At 37.5% G+C, this 19,100-nt stretch overlaps 1 protein-coding gene across 2 annotated transcripts in view; it reads right to left on the bottom strand.

The window, feature by feature from the left end:
- The window catches only part of ZBBX (zinc finger B-box domain containing), a 99,376-nt gene that overhangs the window by 64,446 nt on the left and 15,830 nt on the right, over nucleotides 1-19,100 (bottom strand). For both annotated transcript variants that reach the window (XM_032484906.1, XM_006183821.3), the window contains exons 5-7: nucleotides 15,593-15,641; nucleotides 14,562-14,671; nucleotides 6,539-6,634 (exon numbers count right to left, since the gene is read on the bottom strand). In XM_032484906.1, the coding sequence (XP_032340797.1) occupies nucleotides 6,539-6,634; nucleotides 14,562-14,671; nucleotides 15,593-15,641 (255 nt within the window). The remainder of the gene's footprint in view (nucleotides 1-6,538; nucleotides 6,635-14,561; nucleotides 14,672-15,592; nucleotides 15,642-19,100) is intronic.

Genomic DNA, 19,100 nt, shown 5'->3' with positions numbered 1-19,100 from the left:
GCAGCTAGTCGTAAAAGACCACACATTGTGTGACTCAATTTGCATTAAATGTCTAGAATAAACTAATCTATAGACACAGAAAATAGATTATTGGTTACCAGGGGGCTAGGGGGAGGACAGAAGAGGGGGATGGGAGTAGTAACAAAATGGTATGAGGCTTCTTTCCAAGTGATATTCTAAAATTAACTGTGGTAATAGTTGCATTTATCTGTGAATATACTAAAATCCATTGACCTGTATAACTTGAGTGGATGAACTATAGAGTATGTGAGTTATATCTTAATAAAACCGTTTTTAAAAAGTTCTTGTCAATGATACCTCTACAAGTGTTCTTCATCTATCTTCTGGGTATCCCACCATTCTGTTTTTTAAAATTTTGGTTAATCAAAGACTTCACTGTAATGTCCTCCAAGGAGTCTGCCGGGGTAAACTAAACTTTCAGACACACCAGGCTGTCATCAAACCACTCTCGGCAACAGTCTGCTCAGAAGGATAAGGACAGGAACAACAGTTTGCTAATGGGACAGCATTAGTTGTTCTCTGGTGGGAGTCTTGCAGCAGTTCACGCGTAAGTACGGCTCAGACAGATGAGGGATATGCCTGGTTTAGAAGCCTTACGTCCCATCAGAGTCAGTCCCCATCTGCAGGTTTCTAGAGCCCCCCAGTACATGTGCCAGTTACAAAGCTCACAGCGCTCAGGGAGCTGAGGCTTACCCCAGGTATTTATAGTCCCCCTGTTTAGATGTAATTTACCCATCAGGAGCCATATTTACCTTAAGTGTGTTGCCTAGGAACATAGTTGACATTAGGACTTTTATCTGTTTCCCAGGGAAAGAGCTAGAAAGTTAACTAAAGGTCAAATGCTAAGACACAAGAGGAAAGGGTTTTGTTAATCCTTCACCAACATGACATATTAACACACCATACATTTTTAAATTATCCAACATTTGGTTTTCAAAATTCAGAGAAAAATAAACTTTGCAACTTAAAACGTATTTTGAAATTATTTCAGGAGCTTGATCATTATCAGTAGGGATTCATTTATGTTCTCATTCATTCAAAATGTGATTTTTGCATGTCAGGTATGATGTCCAGCACCAAGAGTACAGTGATGGGCAAGACGGAAACAGCTTCCCTCCTCACAGGATTTGAGACTTACCAGAAGATATAAAAGAGTGGACAGTCAATAACAATATCGTTTGACGGAGGAAGTGCAAAGTGATAATCCTACTGAATGACTATGCATACAGGCTTGCAGCGCAAGGAATATTCATTTGTATCATTGTGCACATATAAGAAACAGAGGGAAAACACACTGATATTAGATTGTTAATAAATTTTTTAAAATATTTTGTCTTGTCATATATATAATACTATATTTATAAATAGTGAATTCATGCATTTTTTTTTAGGATGTTGGCATCACCTGGACTCTAAAATCATGTGAATTTATCATAATTCCTTTTTAGGGGAACATTTACTTCCCATCCTTGTATTTCTATCTCATCTGTGAACCTTTGGGAGAAGAAAGTGAGCATGCCCATCTCTGCTCCTTCAGGGTTCTCTCTCTAAGGGCTGCCCAGAGAGGGATGCATTCCAACCTAGATATCCAGTAAGGAGTTTTTCTGGGTAGGTCCTGCCCTGCCAAAGGGAAATATCTACAATTTGGGGGTGCAGGGGACAAAAATGTTCAATTTCAGGAAGTATCAGGAAGCTGAATTTGTCTGAACATACATGTGACAGTCACCAATTCTGATTGTATCAATAATACAACTGATTTTTTAATTTCTACCTTCTGACTCTAATATCTGTTTCTCAATAGGTTAAGAATCTGGAAAGTGAAGAAAGATCTGCTATATATTGACCTTGAAAAATTGCAGTACACTCTAAAATTAGGCCAACAATTATCGATCATTTCAGTCTGAATTACATGTGGTCACAGGTCAGGTTTGCCAGGAAACAAATTCTGAGATTCGCCTGCTTGGCTTTTTCTGGGGAGTGCTCTGAGAGGAACATCTTATAGGCCAGTGAGGGAAGCAGATGAATTTGAAGCAGCTGCCAATCCCAAGGGAGGAGCTGTGATGGCCATCACAGTTGTCCCCAGTTGAGACAGAGGTTGCTGGGAATTCATACCCTAACATAGACCAGGTATTGGACCAGAGTATGGGCTGTCTCCAGGGGTGGAGTGTAGGCTTGGAGGTGGCAGTTCTCCTTGAGCAAGGGCAGTTCCTGGGGACAGATTCAACTATGATCCATCTGCAGGCAACACTCCAGGCAGCTAGGGAAGTGGATGTCTCAGTTCTAAAGAGGAGGATCTGGGAGGCACAACATAGCGTCTGTATGTTTATACATAGCATTTAAAATGTGTACATTATGAGCAACCATGAAAGTAACCATGATATTATCCAGAATGGTTAGCTATGGCCTAAAAATACTGTAGTACACTGAACATTAACAGAATAACGAAAGTGTGAGCCTAAAAGCTGATATTGGTCATTGACAAATGAAAGAAAACAAAATCTGCCATAAAGTCAGAAAGCATAAATAGTATTCTGGTGATAACTGAGGTTCTGCCTGGTAATTATTTTCCTGTAAGCAAGCAGACAAATATTTCCACTTATAATCCATATTTATATAGGCATACCTTACTTGTAGATAAAAAAGTAAAGAAGCTGTATATAAATCCCTCATACTAAAAAACATGGAAATTCTACCTCAATTATCTCTTCTCTCATTACTAACCACCACCCCCCTTTCCCAAGGTCTCTCTTTTCCAGTTAAGAAAATCTCCATTCCAATTAAGGAAATATACCTACCAGAATCTATTAATGATTTACTTAATCCTGCCTCCCTTTGTGCATGTCATACTTCACAACGGAATGTCTTCTGTTTGTTTCTCCCCCTATTTTCCATTATCTCTGATTAACCTTGTCTCTTCTGTTTGATCTTTTGGTGTTAAAAGGAAATAGGAATGCCTACTATATTAAGACCTTATTTTTCATCAATGTGAGGCTTACCCAGTGAAAAAAACCTTTTGTTTCAACCCTTAGTGTTGAAAATCGTTCTAAATATAGAAGTAGAATTTTCATCCTTAATAATTCCCCTCATGCATTTACACATTGTTTTGCAGATAATTAACTATTTAACAGAGGTTTGAGAAGGTTAAAATAAAAAAATTGTGCTGGAATCATTCCCAATAATAAATCAATCATAAATCAAAAGAAAGACCCTTTAAAACTATGTTAGTCAACATGTAATTCGTCACAATTTGCCTTCAGTTTTTCAGGGATTTATCCTTTAAGTGAAACAAGATATGCCAGGATAACGGTCCCTACTGAGCATGAACTTTGTAAAAACTCACTGGTCTGTAGACTGGGGGCTGAAAGGGTTTGCCATACTCAAATTAGACTGTGCTTTAAAATAACTGGAAACCCTAGCATAGGTTAAATAATATAAAGTACAGCAGCGATTAGCCTAGAGTGCTTGCTTTTTATACAGTAATGTTTGATATTCAAATATAAGATGTCTGCTTTAACTTCTCAGATTAAGGTATTAATTCAGCAGTTAAAAAACTCATGACTTCCACAATGTGTTTTTTTTAATTGAGATGTAGCTGATGTACAATATTATATATTACAGTTATACAAAGAAAAACAAAAACAAAAAAAAACAAAAACTAATGACTTTGATAGTTACCAAAATGGTAGAAAAATAAAAAATACTATGGCCACTCAATGAAGGCTAAACAGAAAGAGATATCCACTCACTGCTGAGCAATGGTCATTGGGTCAGGACACAACAGCACCAAGAACCTTAATGCACAGGGAAAGACAGGAGCAATGATAGAAACCAGGAGGAAGAAGCAAGATGAGTGAAAAAACATCAAAGGGCTAAACGGAAATAGTAAGAAGATGGCAGAGAGTGAATGGGACAATCGATTAAAGTCAAGAAGCGATGGCAAAGAATAGGTAAGGCCATGACAGAGGAGCAAAATAAAGTGCTAACCTGAAAAGCAAATCTCTTAGGGGGAATGTGTAGCTCTGCAAATTACACCAGCTACTCAAGGCCTCTTATGAACCGTTGCAACAGCCACGGTCAACATAAGGAGCAGGAGTCACCAGCACATTACATTAGTGAGACTCCATTCACTGTACACTTTACTAAAATGGGAAGGAGTAGGTTATACATTTCTGGTATCCTTTAAAAATTTTTTTTTAATTAAAAATTTTTGCTGAATAAATAAATGGTCAAATTTACTTGAATTATCTGAAGATAAGATACCTTCTTCAAAATATTTCATTACTTAGCAATCTAAGTACATAAAATCATATTATATAAAAAGAGGGTAGCAACAATGTATGTTTCATTCCCAGTACAGTGATCTCTGTTTGCTCCTTTCTGAGGGTCAGCCTCACAATTCGACTTCCCTATCAGACAGTGAGTGACCCAGGACCATCCTCAGGATAGCACCAAGTAGCAACTTCGGTCACCACAAACTAGAAGGCAATCCAGAGGAGTAACGTGAATACAGAAGATATGTAGTTATTAATCGTTATTTAACTTTAAAATATATACATAAAAGAACCCTTGTGTTTGGAAAAAACCTCTCAAGATTCATTGCTATTTGCTATGCTCTTTGATTTGTATACACATTATGAAATTTATTTATGCTAACTTTTAGAAATAAATGCATTTTCCACAATTTGAAATTCACTAGGAATTTAAATACCACTCTACTATTTCTGGCTTACCAAACTCCCCTCCCCTGTGACCAAAACTAGAAAACGTGATGCTGGGATGAGATGAAGCTTCTACTCAGTAAATATTAATCCTCTCACCTCCCTAACAACTCCACATTTAGAATTTTATAAGAATCTAATTTACAAAGATCACGTTCTTCTATGTTAAGATAGAGAATATATGCATTTTTAATGACATTAACATGGAATAGAAAAACGTTCAATGTTTAGAATATGTAAGCTATGTCGTGTTGCTTCTAGTAAGCATGATTTGACCCATATCATACCTGCCTCTGGATAGCAATAAACCATGTTACAGCAAAGTCTGACTGCCTTTTGAAATTGAATGTGTGTGTGTATGAGAGAGAGAGAAAGAGAGTCAGAAAGGGACAGAAGACAGGAAGAGAGAAAGGAAGAAAGGGAGAGAGAAAAGAGATTCAGATTAGGATAAATCTTGAAAGTCAAATTCTGAAGTTGAGGGAAGGAGCTGTGTCTCATTCTTCTCTGTATCTTCCATACCAGCTAGCACAGTGCCTAAATTCACTGAGCGATAACTCAGAAAACGTGCTGAATAAATCACTGAAAAGAAAATCCTAATGAGAACTCATGGGGTAATTACACTCCGTACCCTTAAAGTGGAGTGCTTTTAAATTCTATATTATTTATATATTAACAATTATACTCACTTTTAAATACATTCATTTTCATGGTGTGATACTTCCTGAGGCAGGTGAATGCGTTTTTTTGTTTGTTTCCCCTCCATCATTTATGTTGGGAGACTCTAAACTTTGAGTAGCCACTCAAAAGTAACTGACTTTGGTAAATATTGATATGAGAAAGGTCAGTTTTATGTTTCGTGGTTATCGTGAATGGGGTCATCGGTATCTGAGAGCCACCAATGTTCATATACGTTGAAGCAACATGTAAAGATTGAAATCTATCAGTGATCTTTCTAAATACAGATAATGACAAAACCTGCAAGATAATATTAAGATCTTTAGCCCATTACACAAGGTCCTCAGCTGTCACTTTTATGTCTGGGTCCTTAAGAGCAGGATCCTAGGGTTACTTATCTGTGTAAGGTCACTGCCTAGCACTGACCTTGCTTTTTAAAAGGTATTCAATAAATATTTGCTGAGTAAATGTCTGTATAATGAATGAAATCTGTGACAAATCAATGCATCATTAAATGTAACAGATATAATGTCATATCTATATTTAGCTATATTTATTGCTTAAGAATTAGAATTTTAGAGCCACCTGACAGGATTTGAGTTTAGGCATTTCAAAAAACAATGACTATATGAGGACAAATAAAAGCTTTTGATATGTAGGAGGAAAAGTAGAAACCCAAGAGATAAGCTTATTTAAATGATAATTGGGGAGGACAAGTAAAAGACTAACTTTTTCAAATAAACATGGGAAGAAAACATGAGACTTCTATTTATAAACTAGATACAAATAACACTTTAAACAAATCACGTGTTCATTTGAAACCACAATAGATAAAAATATTATCTAATTGTTAAATGTCAGGTTCGCAGATAGAATGCATAATGTAAAGACTCTAATCAAGCTAAGTGTTTCAGGAACTGTATTAAGACAGTTTAAACAGCAAAATAATATCCCGATTAGTGTTCAGTAAAATAATGTTAAGTTATATATAAAGACTGTAAGTAACAGAATTTTAGAAATTAATGTAAACCATCCCAAATTCTAGACAATTAAACATGTTTTAAATGTCTTTGTGTTGAAACATTTTACAAATACTCTACAAGTAAAGCATTTTAAAGTCATACCTGCAAAAGAGTTGTTCTATGAAGTTTCAGTGCCCCCTTCTGGTGAATTTTAGCAAAGCATCCCGAACAATAATCCTCTCCACATTCAAGGCATACCTTAAAAGATATTGAAAAATCATACTGTCTTATAACATATAACTTTGAGAAAATATTCGCATAAAAAACTCATTGCTCTCACTTTATTTATCCAATTACACACCTAGATGTCATCATAATTGAGAAATTCAAGGAAATGAATTCAACCATTTGTCCCAGTTAAGATATAACTGACCAAAATTAACTTGTAAACTCTAATTACTCTCATACCAAAATAAATATAACAGCGGCAAGTAGGTATTAGATATATATGCTAGCTGCACGTATGTATGTATAATTTCTGAATAAATTATTCAAGAAACCAGCCACCTCAAATCAAACTTCTTGAATGGATAAAAACTAAACAGCCGTATCTCTGGGTCAAAACTACTTCATTTTTACAAGTGTTTTTATCTTTCTGTATGGATTTACATGGCACAGTTAGTTTGAAAAGATGCATACACTATGTCTCCAAAAATCCCCACAGACTTCTTTGAATGCCACTACTTCACTGGAGAGTCTCAAAAGGTGGTTTTAAAAGCATTCTTAGAAGACTCCTCAAAGGAAAAAGAGTATAAGAAAAAAATTAGATGGAACTGCATCAGCATGTCAGCAGTGTTTATTACTGGCGAAATGAGTATGGATAAGTTTATATTTATCTTGCAAATTCTTTGTGGTGTTAAAATGTAATTTTTTTAATTTGTGGAGAAGTTGAAAAATGTGATATACATGTACCTGTGATATACCTGTGCAAGAATGAAAGTAAGAAAAGAAAATGGAATTTTTACTGCAAGTGTAACTATTACTGTGCAGCTGTACAGCTACTCCAACACCCTCCACAGTATGACAAAAATAGTGCAAATGGCTAATAGCCCTCATTTTCTTGAGTTTGGCTTAGCTTGAGAACAACCAGTAGCACAAATAAGAGAGCATGAGGGCTTGGAGAGAGGATGTCAGAAAGTCTGTACCAAGGAGCTCACGTTCCCTGTGTGAGCTCTCCCCTCAGAGTGCCCACCACCTTTTGCCCTCCTCCTTCCTCTCTACTGGTATCAGGGAATGATAAGCATACAGCAGCTGGAGCAGAGTGGGGAGAGGTAGACCAGACTCTTCCGCCTTGTACTGGTCAGTGGCGAACTGAAATGGGTAATTGAGTGAAACTTCTCAAACTGTACAGTGCATATGAAACTCCTGGGCCTTTGTTACAGGGCAGACTCTGGTTTGGTAACTCTGGAATGGGACCTGAGACCCTTCATTCTAACAAGCTCCCAGGCAATGTTCATTTGGCTGCTGGGTGCAGACCTCACACAGAGTAACAAGGCATTAGAATGTACAGGATGAAAAAGAGCAGACTAAACTCATTAAAAACTCAATAAGCCATAAAAAATAATGAAATAATGCCATTTGAAGCAACATGGATGGACCTGGAGATTGTTATTCTAAGTGAAATGAGATACAAAGAGAAAGAAAAATACCATATACCACTTACATGGGGAATCTGAAAAAAAAAAAAAAAAAAAAGACGAACTTATTTACAAAACAGAAACAGACTCACAGACATTAGAAAACAAAATTATGGCTACCCCGGGGGGCAGGGGCGTGGGAAGGTGGAAAGGGATAAATTGGGAGTTTGAGATTTGCAGATACTACTATATATAAAATACATAAACAGCAAGTTCATACTGTATAGCACAGGGAACTATATTCAATATCTTGAAGTAAATTATGGTGAAACAAAACATGAAAATGAATATATGTATGTTCATGCATGACTGAAGCATTATACTGTACACCAGAAATTGACACATTGTAAACTGACTATACTTCAATAAAAATATATATACAAAAAAAGTTAATGCTCAGAAAAAAACAAACGGCACTAAAAAAAAAAAAAACCCAATAGGAGTCCATTAATTTTTTTTAAACGGTATTGCAAATCTCCATATAATGATGTAGTTACCTACAATAATGTAGCTATGTTTATTAAATAAAAAAGGTTTAGGGCAATACTAAGAAAAAGATTGAAAGAGTAAGAAACTTTATATAACTAAAATAAAACTAAAAAGGAAGGGTAGAACCAAATAACAACAACCATACCCACAACATTTAGTGAGCACTCACTCACTTCTAAGGGCTTCAAATGTGTCATCTCATTTAATCCTTTGAACAGCCCTACAAGGTTAGCATGGTCATTGTATCTCCATTGTGAAGATGAGCCAACAAAAGAACATAATGATTGAGAATCTGTCCAGCTGCACAGCTAATGGAGCCAGGATTTCAACCCCAGAGTCTGGCTCAAAGTTCAAGCTCTTACCCGTGACCTACATTACTAATAATTAATCAGTGGCCATTAATTTCAGGACTAATCATTTATTGAAAAACTCTTGATAAAGTCTTCAATAAAATAAGATCTAATATGTTAAATGATTGCATGGTCTGGTATTTATCAAAATCCAAATGTATTTTTCAAATGTGATTAGCTACACAGAATTGGATTTTTTATTTAAGTAGAAGAAAAACAAATACTATCCTTACTATGGGAACTACTCCTACCCTTTCAACTCTTGTTTCAAGAGCTATAGTCTCTTAAAGAAATGATGATAATGTGGGGAGGATGTAGCTCAAGTGACAAAGCACATGCCTGGCATGTATGAGGTTCAGGGTTCAAACCCCACTGCCTCCTCTAAGAATAAATAAATAAATAAACGTAATTACCCACCCAAAAAAAAGATGGGAAAAAATTTAAAAAAAAGAAATGATGATAAAACATTATTTACATCCATAATTTTTAAGTGCTTAATTAAAGCTGTAAGTTCACATACACATATGGTAGTATTGTCGTATTAGTGTAGATTTCAAAATGTACTCTGCAATATATCTGCTAACATTCTAATGAATTTCTCATAAATAGAGAGGACTGAGAGTCAGCTTCAGCATATAATTCTAAGTCAAGTATTTTCTAACAACAGACTTTTCATCCAAGTAGCCAAACGGATGTTGTACTGGAAGATCAAAGCTGGAGTTGCAGAGTAAGCTTATATATTTTGTTATACAAGCATATTTGGATTTAAATTGGGTTAAAATGACCGCCAACTGGAAAATCTTTTTAGGCAGTTTGTATATCTGGCAGGAACATACCAAAAACGTAGATAAGGACACCATTCTACAGCAGATGCTTCTTCGATGATGGAACACCCAAGTGCAGTTTTAGCAAATATCTTTTTTAATTTAATTAAGGCTAGATCAGTTATGCTAAGCCTTCAGAATCCATTTGAGTTTAATTAAATTATCCACATTTGCCAAATTAATATATAATTTTGAAATATCCATTTCATTTTTGCCATGCAGAAACAGCCTAAAGCTACTGGAATTTCTTTTAAAAAGAAGAAATCTAGAAATTAAGGGTTTTATCAATATATGTGAATGCAACAGGACAAAAGAAAATTGTATGCCATCAAAAACCATACAATTGGGGAACTATATTCAATATCTTGTAATAACCTATGATGGAAAAGAATCTGAAAAAGAATATATATATATGTATGTATGTGTAACTGAATCACTATGCTGTATATCTGAACCTAACACAACATTGTAAATCAACTATACTTCAATTTAAAAAAGGCATACAACTTACTGTCTCCTCTCCACATGCTGGGGACAATGCTAAATACTCCATATGTATTAACAATCATCTGCAATAACCTTGAGGTTTACACTACTGTTATCCGTGTTATCCCCATTTTACAAATGAGAACACAGAACTACAAAGGAATTAGGTCATTTGCTGAAGATCACATAGCTAAAGGTAAAGTTGGTAAACCAGGTAAAGTTGACATTCAAAAACCCAAAATGCAAGTTCTCAACCCCTACCTCCCACACACAGTTTTCCCTGATGCAAGCCCTACCATACGATATAGGAAGGTTGACTCTGATGATCCAGTCGGCATGATCATCCAGAGTGATGGAAGCTAAGAACACAAGGTAATCTCAGAGTTCAACACCACATGGCACAGTCAACCTCATTACATCCGCCGAGCTTGAATGTTTAAGTAACTTACTTTTTGTGCTTTGACAAGTATCATGGAATATTATTTTCATTTCAAACTGAAGAACCCCCTTTCTTAAAATCTTAGTGAAATTCCTTAAGAACAGTTAGGGCCTCAATCCTGGCTTCTATTTATAACAGTTTTCAGGCAAGTCAGTTTTGTAATCACTGCACATGCTTCATCACTCTCATCTGCTTTCCAGCCAAGGCACATGCTATTTATCCTGTCTGAGATGTCCTTTGCTTGCTTTTCCTTCTCTGGAAAAACAGATCCTCTATTTCCAGGTCGTCTTATCTACATATGCCATATTGTTCAAATTCCATGGCCTTTAAACAGCACTCAACATTGAACAGGATTCACAAGAAATACTAACTATGAGCTCTTATGCAAATACTTTTTCAGATCACGAATGGTAGTCTTCAGCAATTCAATTCTACCAATAAGTTCCTTTCAGCTATCATACTTCCAGCTTCATGAATTTGTTTGTATTTTGTTTATATTTTCTAAACATTTCTGGATAGGTACAATTTGCTAAAATTCCTTAAATTATTGTCCACTATTACATCAAGTAAGAAAAAAAATAGTATGATGTAATAGTAAGAACATTATATCAGAGCCAAGGTTTTACATTTAATATTATTAGTGCTTTGTTAGACTTAGTGTTCTAACTCTTTGAGCCCAGTTAAAACTGCCATGAAATAAAGCTAGTAATACAATCTTAAATCAGAAGTGATTATAGCTAAATTCTCTGAAATTATAATAAATATTAGTGATAGTAATCCATAAGTATTACTTATAATCATTCAATTCTTTGAGGGGGAACTGCTTCCTAAGGGTGTGCAATATTTTAATTGCAAAAGATAGTGGATACGTTCCTTTCAGTTAGCTTCAATGTTAACAATGCTTTTCAATTACAGAAAAAATTTTAAAGAAATGACTCATTCAACAAATTTTTGAATACTTATTAAATTGTAGGCATCATTCTAGGTGGTGGGCACAGGACAGCGAACAAAACTAAACCCCTACTCATGAAGTTTACATTGTGTGAAAGTGGAAAATAAATAAACATACATATATATACACACACACTGAAAGGTAATAAAGGATGCGTAGATGAATGATGTAGCTTATAAAAATAGAGAGTACAGTTCAGCTGTTGCTATTTTACAAAGTGCAGTCAGGATAGGTAACATTTGAATTGAACTTTACTGACATGAGGAGACCTTGGAGGGAGAAAATTTGTTGGGGAGATATTAAGAGCTGAATTCTGAACACGTTAAATTACTGATTTTCGTTAGACATCCAAGGAGAGGTGTTGATTAGGTGCTTGAGTTGAAAGTTCAGGGGGAGAGCTATGAGTTAGAGTCAGGGGGGAGGTATGAGTTAGAGTCGGGGGGGGAGGTATGAGTTAGAGTCGGGGGGAGGTATGAGTTAGAGTCGGGGGGGGAGGTTATGAGTTTAGAAGTCTGGGGGCGGTATAGTTAGAGTCGGGGGAGGTATGAGTATGAGTCAGGGGGGGGGAGGATGGGGGGTATGAGTTAGAGTCAGGGGGAGGTATGAGTAGAGTCGTTAGAGTTAGAGTCGGGGGGAGGTATGAGTTTTAGAGTCTCGGGGGGAGGTATGAGTTAGAGTCGGGGGAGGTATGAGTTAGAGTCGGGGGGAGGTATGAGTTAGAGTCGGGGGGAGGTATGAGTTAGAGTCGGGGGGGGGGGGGAGGTGATGAGTTTAGAGTCTCAGGGGGAGTAGGAGAGAGGAGAGTTAGAGTCGGGGGAGGATGATTAGGTCGGGGGGGGGGTAGAGTCGGGGGAGGTTGATAGAGTCGTGGGGGTATGAGTAGCGGGGGGGGTATGAGTTAGAGTCTGGGGGGAGGATGAGTTAGAGTCGTGGGAGGTATGATTGAGTCGGGGGGAGGTTAGTTAGAGTCGGGGGGGATGAGTGGTCTGGGGGAGGTATAGTTAGAGTCAGGGGGAGTAGAGTCGTGGGGAGGTATGAGTTAGAGATGTAAATTTGGGCACCATCAAAGTCGACATGGTCTTTAGAGCCAAGAGAGTAGATAAAACTTCCTGGAGGGTAAGTATAAACAGACCAGAGGAGAGGCCTAAGGACTAAGTCCTGAGACACTCCAACATTAAGGGGTCGGAAAACCAACAAAGAAAACCGAGAAGGGACAGCTAGCAAATTAGGAGGAAACCAAGAAAGAGTGGTGTTCCAGAGGAAGCCAGGTAGAGAGTCCTGGAAGAGGAGAGGGATTGCTTCTGGGCCAAATATTACTGACGTGTTAAGGTAAGAACTGTAAACTGGCCACTGTATTTAAAAACGTGAAAGTCACTGGTGACCTTGATGGCAGCAGTTGCCGGACAGTAGTGGAGATCCACTACTGAATGGACAAGGTTCCAGAGAGAACAAGAATTTAGCAATTCCACCTCTGGATATACACTCAAAACAATTTGAAGTAAGAACTTGGACAGATATTTGTACAACCACGTACACAGCAGCATCATTCACAATAGCCAAAGGGTGGAAATAACCTAAGTGTCCATCAGTGGATGAGCAGATAGACAAAATGTGGAATACACATACAATGAAATATCATTCGGCCTTATAAAGGAAGGAAATTCGGATACATGCTACAGCATGGAAGAACCTTGAAGACATGCTATGTGAAACAAGCCAGTGACAAGGGGACAAATACTGTCTGGTCCCACTTACAAGAGGGACCTGGCACAGTCAAATTCACAGAGACAGGAAATAGAATGGTGGTGGCCAGGGGCTGAGGGAGAGGGGGGTTATTGTTTAACGAGTACAGAGTTTCAGTCCTGTGGGTGGGAAGAGTTCTGGGGATGGACGGTGGTGGCGGCAGCACAGCGATGTGAATGTACTTAATGCCACTGAACTGTGCTCCTGAGATGGCTATGATGGCAATGTTAAAATTACGATGTATTCTACCACAAAACTTTTTAAAAGTTCAGGAAATTAGCAGCAATGAAAAGTTGGAGAGCTGTCAGAGAGCATTATTTTTCGGCTTTTTTAAAAATCTTACTTCATAACTTTCAAAGAAAAAAGAATAAATGTCATTTGAGGAAAAAAAAAGAGACTTGCACATAAATGTCCACAGCAGCCTTAAACATAATAGTAAAAAACAGAAACGACTCAAACATCTTTCAACACGTCAAGGAATAAACAAATCTTGGTATAGCTATACAATGGAACACTACTCAGTAATAGAAGTGAGTAAACTACTGATAAATGAAACAACATGGAAGACTCTCCATGTGGTGCAAAAGAAGCCTCATACGCACATACAATATATAAATATACCACATCATTGCATTTATATAAAGTTCCGGACTAGGTTTAGCACCACTAAAGGTATGCTGCTAAGAATCAGAACAGCAGTTAGCTTTGTAATGGAGGTTAATTGGAAAAGGCCCAAGGGAATCTTCTGAGGTGCTCTATTAACTTAATGGGGGTGTATACACATAAGATGTGTCCATTTCACAGTAATAAAGAGTACTTCAATTTGAAAAAGAGGGAACAGGAGTAGAGAACACGATGACAGCGAGTGTAGAAAGCTCTTTAGAAGTGTTGCCAAAAGGGGTACAGAGGGAGATGTGGGGACCAAAGACAACTTCTGCTGTAGTTTTGGTCTGGGAAATACTGCAGTGTGTTTGTGCGATGACAGGCGTGATCCAAGGGAGAGAGGGCAAGAGTGAGGTGATGTCCTCACACAGGAACAAGAGGATGGGGTTTCCTGTATTATGGGGCCTCTCCTGGCAGCACGCACACCTCCCCCTTAGGAACAGAAGGAAGGAAGAGGACAAGGTACCGAAGCCGGCTATGCAGCGAGAGGTGTGTGAGACCACATGAAAGTTCTGTTCCATATCTTATCACAGTGTACGTACCAACAGAGCAGCTTTGTTCTCACACTGCCCGCAAACCTTCCCTTTTATCTTGGGTTTTTCACTTTCAGAAGAATTTTCCATTTTATAATTAAATGGTTGTTTCACTGGCTCTGAAAGGGAAAAAAAGTCAAACCAATCACATTAAAAAACAATGTTCAGTTTTCTGATTGATAAAGTAATGAAATTATGCACATTTCTAAATTTTCAAAATAGTATTTAAATATTAGTTGCCCAGTAAGAATGCCATGCAGCCAAGTCTAATCTCCCCAGTGGGCTGAGGAGCCCACAGTCTCCCTCCCGCCAGCTCTGACTGCAGGGCCACACATAGCCACCCACATCCATTTAGCTGTAAACCCAATTGAACTGGACATGTAAAACTACAGAATGTTAAAAACTATGCTTTTGATAGAATTCCTACAGCATTCAGTCCCATCTCTGGATGAAACTGAAGCCCACACAGAACAACTTCTATAATAAATGTGACATATATTTCTAGAACTTGTTTCAAATTATCTTCACTATTCAAATTAAATGTGTTTCCTTTCTATTTTAAAAATCTTATTTCTTTTAGAATTATTCTAAATTCAAAATTTATTTTTGGTTTTTTGCTATTTTCAAATAATTTATTAAAATATAAAGCAATTTTCAATATTCTTTAAATTTCCCAGAATAAAACTTCAACTTACAATTTTATAGTGTTAAAATTATCTTCCTGGTTAAAAGATTATAAAAAAGTTTTATAAAAGATTATATAAAAGTTTAAGGACAACACTATGAAAGTCCTCACTTTTCAAAAATGTATTATTATAATCATATCTTAAGCTGATCTTTTTGACATAAAATAAGCACCTAACCCAAAATATATAGATAAAATATATTTTGAATATCAAAGATAAAGAGTCACCATTTTGGAGTTTAGAATATTTATATTGCATAAACAATTCTGATACTTTAATTTTCTATGTAATTCAAATGTAAAAGAAAATAAATCATATCTGCAGCATCTAATAATACAGTGATAAACTGTTTACCTTGAAGCTGCTCCTTCAGTAATTTTAATTTCACTTTCCCGGCAGAAAACTATATTAAGAAAATAGATACTATTTGTCAGGTACACAAATTCAAATGAAGTTTAAGTTACTCACAAAAATATTAGGAAGCCATAACATTTTGGTGTATCTTGAACAAAACAAACATTTTGAAAGAGTAACGTAATGGGAGGTCATCAATAATGCATATATAGGATGTTTAATTAAATCAAGAGAAAATTCATAAAAGGAAAATAAATTTTGGAAATATACATAAGCCAGATTTTTTAAAACGTCAAATTATTTTTAAACAAAAATTACACATCATCATGAAATGATTTTAGGAAAGCACTAACATTCAAATACTATAAAGGCTTAGTAAGCCTTTCCTATCGCTGATCTTTCTGAAACATACAAAGTCTAATATTTGTGTAGACTGAATCCAAGCTGAATTCTGTCTGGGCTATTCTGCTTGCATAACTGCAGAAGCTAGTATCATTATCATTATCAACTTAGAGAACGACATGTTTAAGCATCATAGACATAACCTTCAAATATATTGTGATCCCTGACTTTCCCAAGTTGTAGACAAAAAATTGAGCAAGTAAGAATCATGGCTAGATACTTCAAATAAATAATCACTTAAAATCCTTGGATCTTAAGCAATGAAACCGATTCCTCAATTGCACATAGGTGTCTTGGTCTTGTTAAAACCAACATCTGAAGTACGCAGACGTTCATGGTGCGTTGTGCACATTCACACACACACACACTGTCAATGCATGCCTCGTTTTCAATTTGCATGCTCAATTGCCCAATTTGTACAGGAGACAATGAGAACAATGGCTGCCTCTATGTCTATGGCTGTACCAACTGCAGTTATCTTTGGAAATTTAGGCCTAATTATTCTCAGTGAGTCTAGTGGTTTTCCTTCAAAGGGGCATTTGTTTGTTCACATTCTTTAAAGAGCTGTTCAGATGCTGTGTACCAAACACAGCAGACAGGCAAATAGGATTGAAATAATCAATTTTTATGTGGATCACACTTTTATTTTTAAACTGGCAGTGTTATACAAGTTACAGATAATTTAATCTCATTTTTCATAACCAAATTATCCAACATTATTACCTTAATGATACATCTGAATTGCAACATGATCCATGTGGTTACAGGCTACCTGGGCAGGATTGGAGACATCAAAGCAAACTAAACCCATTATTAGGGAAATTTTATAGTTTGTTCTTGTTATTGTGAATAAGATTTTTCTGTTCTATGAATATAGCCATATTTACTTCAGATGAATCAAAATGCATAAAAATATTTCAATGAAGACTGCTAGCTGCTATTTTTAGGCAAATATAATTTTCTACTAAGTCCGATTTTTATCTGTTGGGGAAGAGATGAGGGTGGAGTAGGTCTGGACCAGGGATACACACAACAGACGCACACATCCCTACGTATATACACATACAGATATATGGATGTTCATATGCATGTATATATAAAACATAAGGAATTCAATATACTGAAGCCTATACCTTATTAACCCACTTATGCCTCCACTAGGAGATGCCAAAAGGTGCCATCAGGGGCCAGAGCAGCTTAGTGGTTCTACCACACAGACAAATCATCCGGACCACTGGGGTCAGACCGTACCATCTTCATCAGCCTCCCTGGCATTCACAGATGCCTCCAACCTCCCACTAATGCCCTAGTGTGCTGTACTGGGCCCACACTCCTCCACAAGCCACCTTTTCTAACAGTCTCCTTCTCAGTCCAATCAGCTACTTAACCTTTGCCATTTTCTACTTCCTAGTCCTTCTGTCCAGGCTGTCCTGCCCTTCTATGAAGCCCTTATTAACCAGTCATTCAACTATCACACGCCTGAAACCTTTCCTAAAGATCTCTCTTCCAAAAGTTCACATTAACTGGACCCACATTTCCTCCCGGACAACCTTCTCAACAGAACTCTCCAGAGGAACGAGTTCCATTCTTACCGCCTTTCACTCACCGGGAGAGAAGGGAAACGGCCTCCCTGTTTGCTCCTCGGTGCTGCTTCCAGAATATTGCTCCTCTCTCATCATTCGGCAAAGTGGTCTCCACTGAAGGTCCTCACCATCCACTCACTGCCTTTATCAATACCCAGGATCCTCTTCCACATGAACCTTAGCAGTCTGCTCAGTGTTTCTCTCCATCATGTTTCTGGGTTTTGATCATGGAGATGTCACTGTCTGTGTTCACACGACATACTGATGCTGAAAACTCTCCAACACGCTGACTACTGTGAACATCCAAGTGCCTCTTCATCCACCTGACCATTACGACCAAACCTTGAACCTAAGCAGTAATCTGAATGGCCACACCTTCAAAAGCCCCAACTCAAGAGTTTCTCAGTGCTAACCACGATCACCTTATCTCCTTCCTCTTGGACCTCCCATATCCACCTACCATTGTGATGAAACCATACCCACTGCGTCCCCTACAGACCCACGCTGAACAAGCCCAGTGGGCTCTGTGGCTCTTTAGCAACCACTTACTCATTCACTGCTAAAAACTCAAATCCACCTATTTCCCTTCCTTAATCTGAACAGATGACCTTGCCTTCAAATTCACTAAGAATTTTGAGGTCTTCCATTAAGAGTTTCCCACAGCTTCCTGCCTCTCCGCCTGTCAAAAGCAGCCTCTAAAACTGTACCTTTACTGCCCCCTGGTTTCTCTCCCATCTTTCTTGTCTCAGAGAAAATGTGCCTTCCTTCCCTTGGCCAAGCTCTCCTCAAGGAGCCACCTCCTCAAAGACTACACCCCCAGCAACCAGCACCTCTCTCATCTGAACCTTCCATATTTCCTCCACTAGTGAGTCTACCCCTCAGCTACAAACTGGCCCATATCTTCCTTTGATTCTAAAAAACAATGCAATAAAATATTCCCTTGATCCTCTTAAACCCTTAAGAGGCATCCTCTGTTCTCATGCTCATTGAAACTTCAGTCTTTACTCATTGCCATCTGCCTTTCTTTTTCAACCACTTGAAATTTATTTTTACATCTGATAACGACCCAACCATCAAATCAAATTTAGTGTTTTTAAAAATTCTCATTCTCTGTAAATAAACATTTTAATGTGATTGTCTGTTAATGTTACAATTGGTTTCACACAGATTATCTCACATTGTTCAAAACTCCAGGAGGTAGTCAGCAAATATTGGTATGCCTGTTTACAAATATGGTAACAGAAGCCCAAGAAAGGTTATGTCACTTGCCTAAAATCACAAAGCTAATGAAATGAAGCAGGATTTTAATCCATACAGACTAGCACAGGGCTCTTGACTGTACCACCATTGACATTTTAGGCCAAATAATTGTTGTGGGAGCTGCCCAGTGCACTGTGGGATGTACAGCAGCACCCCTGGCTTGTAGCCACCACACACCATTAGCAAAAACATCCCTCTCAGTGGTGATAACTAAGAATGTGTCCAGACACTGCCAGATGTCTCCTGGGGGACAAAATTGCCCC

Source organism: Camelus ferus, chromosome 1, assembly GCF_009834535.1.
Source record: "Camelus ferus isolate YT-003-E chromosome 1, BCGSAC_Cfer_1.0, whole genome shotgun sequence".
Classification (NCBI taxonomy): domain Eukaryota; kingdom Metazoa; phylum Chordata; class Mammalia; order Artiodactyla; family Camelidae; genus Camelus; species Camelus ferus.
The sequence above is the reverse complement of the archived record's forward strand: the minus strand, read 5'-3'. Positions and strand labels throughout refer to the sequence as shown.